Source organism: Penaeus monodon, chromosome 28 (genome assembly GCF_015228065.2).
Source record: "Penaeus monodon isolate SGIC_2016 chromosome 28, NSTDA_Pmon_1, whole genome shotgun sequence".
In the NCBI taxonomy this organism is placed as follows: Eukaryota; Metazoa; Arthropoda; class Malacostraca; order Decapoda; family Penaeidae; genus Penaeus; species Penaeus monodon.
In genome coordinates, this window is record NC_051413.1 from 6,945,851 (window position 1) to 6,946,704 (window position 854).

The following is an 854-nucleotide window of genomic DNA, read 5'->3' on the forward strand; positions in this document are numbered from 1 at the left end:
CTATGCATTTCAGTGAGGGGATATGTTAGAATATGTTTTATGTTGGGGTTCTATTACATTAATGATTACTCATTCAAATCTTTCATAGTTACCTATCCACACGAAAGGGGGTCCACTAGATAGCTCACAAGATGTTAGTAAATCAAGCCCACACAAGCATACAAAAACATGGTCAGTGGTTCATATTGACAAAAAAAAAAAACTCGCATAGTTTACTACAAAGGCAAGATAGCTGATATAATATCAGACCAAATAAAAGCTGGTCTTTATATTTCAAATAAAATTATTAATGCACTACTTTTTTGGCCAAAAGAAAACAGTACACAACAGTACAATTGACTTCCATTACAAACTCTCCAAATTCTTTTTTTCTTTGCAAAGATGAATGAGATACAGTATCATATTTTCATTAGTATAAGCAAAATCCAAGTTAAACAAACACATAAACAATAAACCATTTGTTTTAATCAAAGATAGAATTTTTTGTTAAGAGATCAAAATTGCATCAAACATAAAATGATCATAAACTATCATTATGCATACAAGCACTTTCAAGCATGTTCAGACATGGCAATAATGCAATTTTTTGTTACTTTAGCATTGTAGCATCTTTATTCCATTCTTACCTGGTATACTTTTGACCGTATTTCAACATCTGCAAACTCAACCACCTCTTGCTTGGTTTGTCCCGTAACAGGTGGTGGAGGGCTTGCTCTCTGCGGACGGAAAGGTTCTCCTTTGTCCTGAAGAGAGAAAGAAATAATATACTTCCAGATCACAGGAGGTAAAATACGCCAGAAAAAAATTACTAATACAAGTTTCTTCTTATACAGCAAATTCTTGTTATAATGTAC

The 854-nt window shown here is 32.8% G+C and overlaps 1 protein-coding gene across 1 annotated transcript in view; it reads right to left on the reverse strand.

Annotated features, from left to right (window-relative positions):
• The window catches only part of LOC119591029 (protein scribble homolog), a gene marked incomplete at its 5' end in the record, with an annotated part of 112,139 nt that overhangs the window by 60,041 nt on the left and 51,244 nt on the right, over window positions 1–854 (reverse strand). Inside the window, 1 exon segment of the mRNA XM_037939758.1 lies at window positions 627–743. Coding sequence (XP_037795686.1) covers window positions 627–743 — 117 coding nt within the window.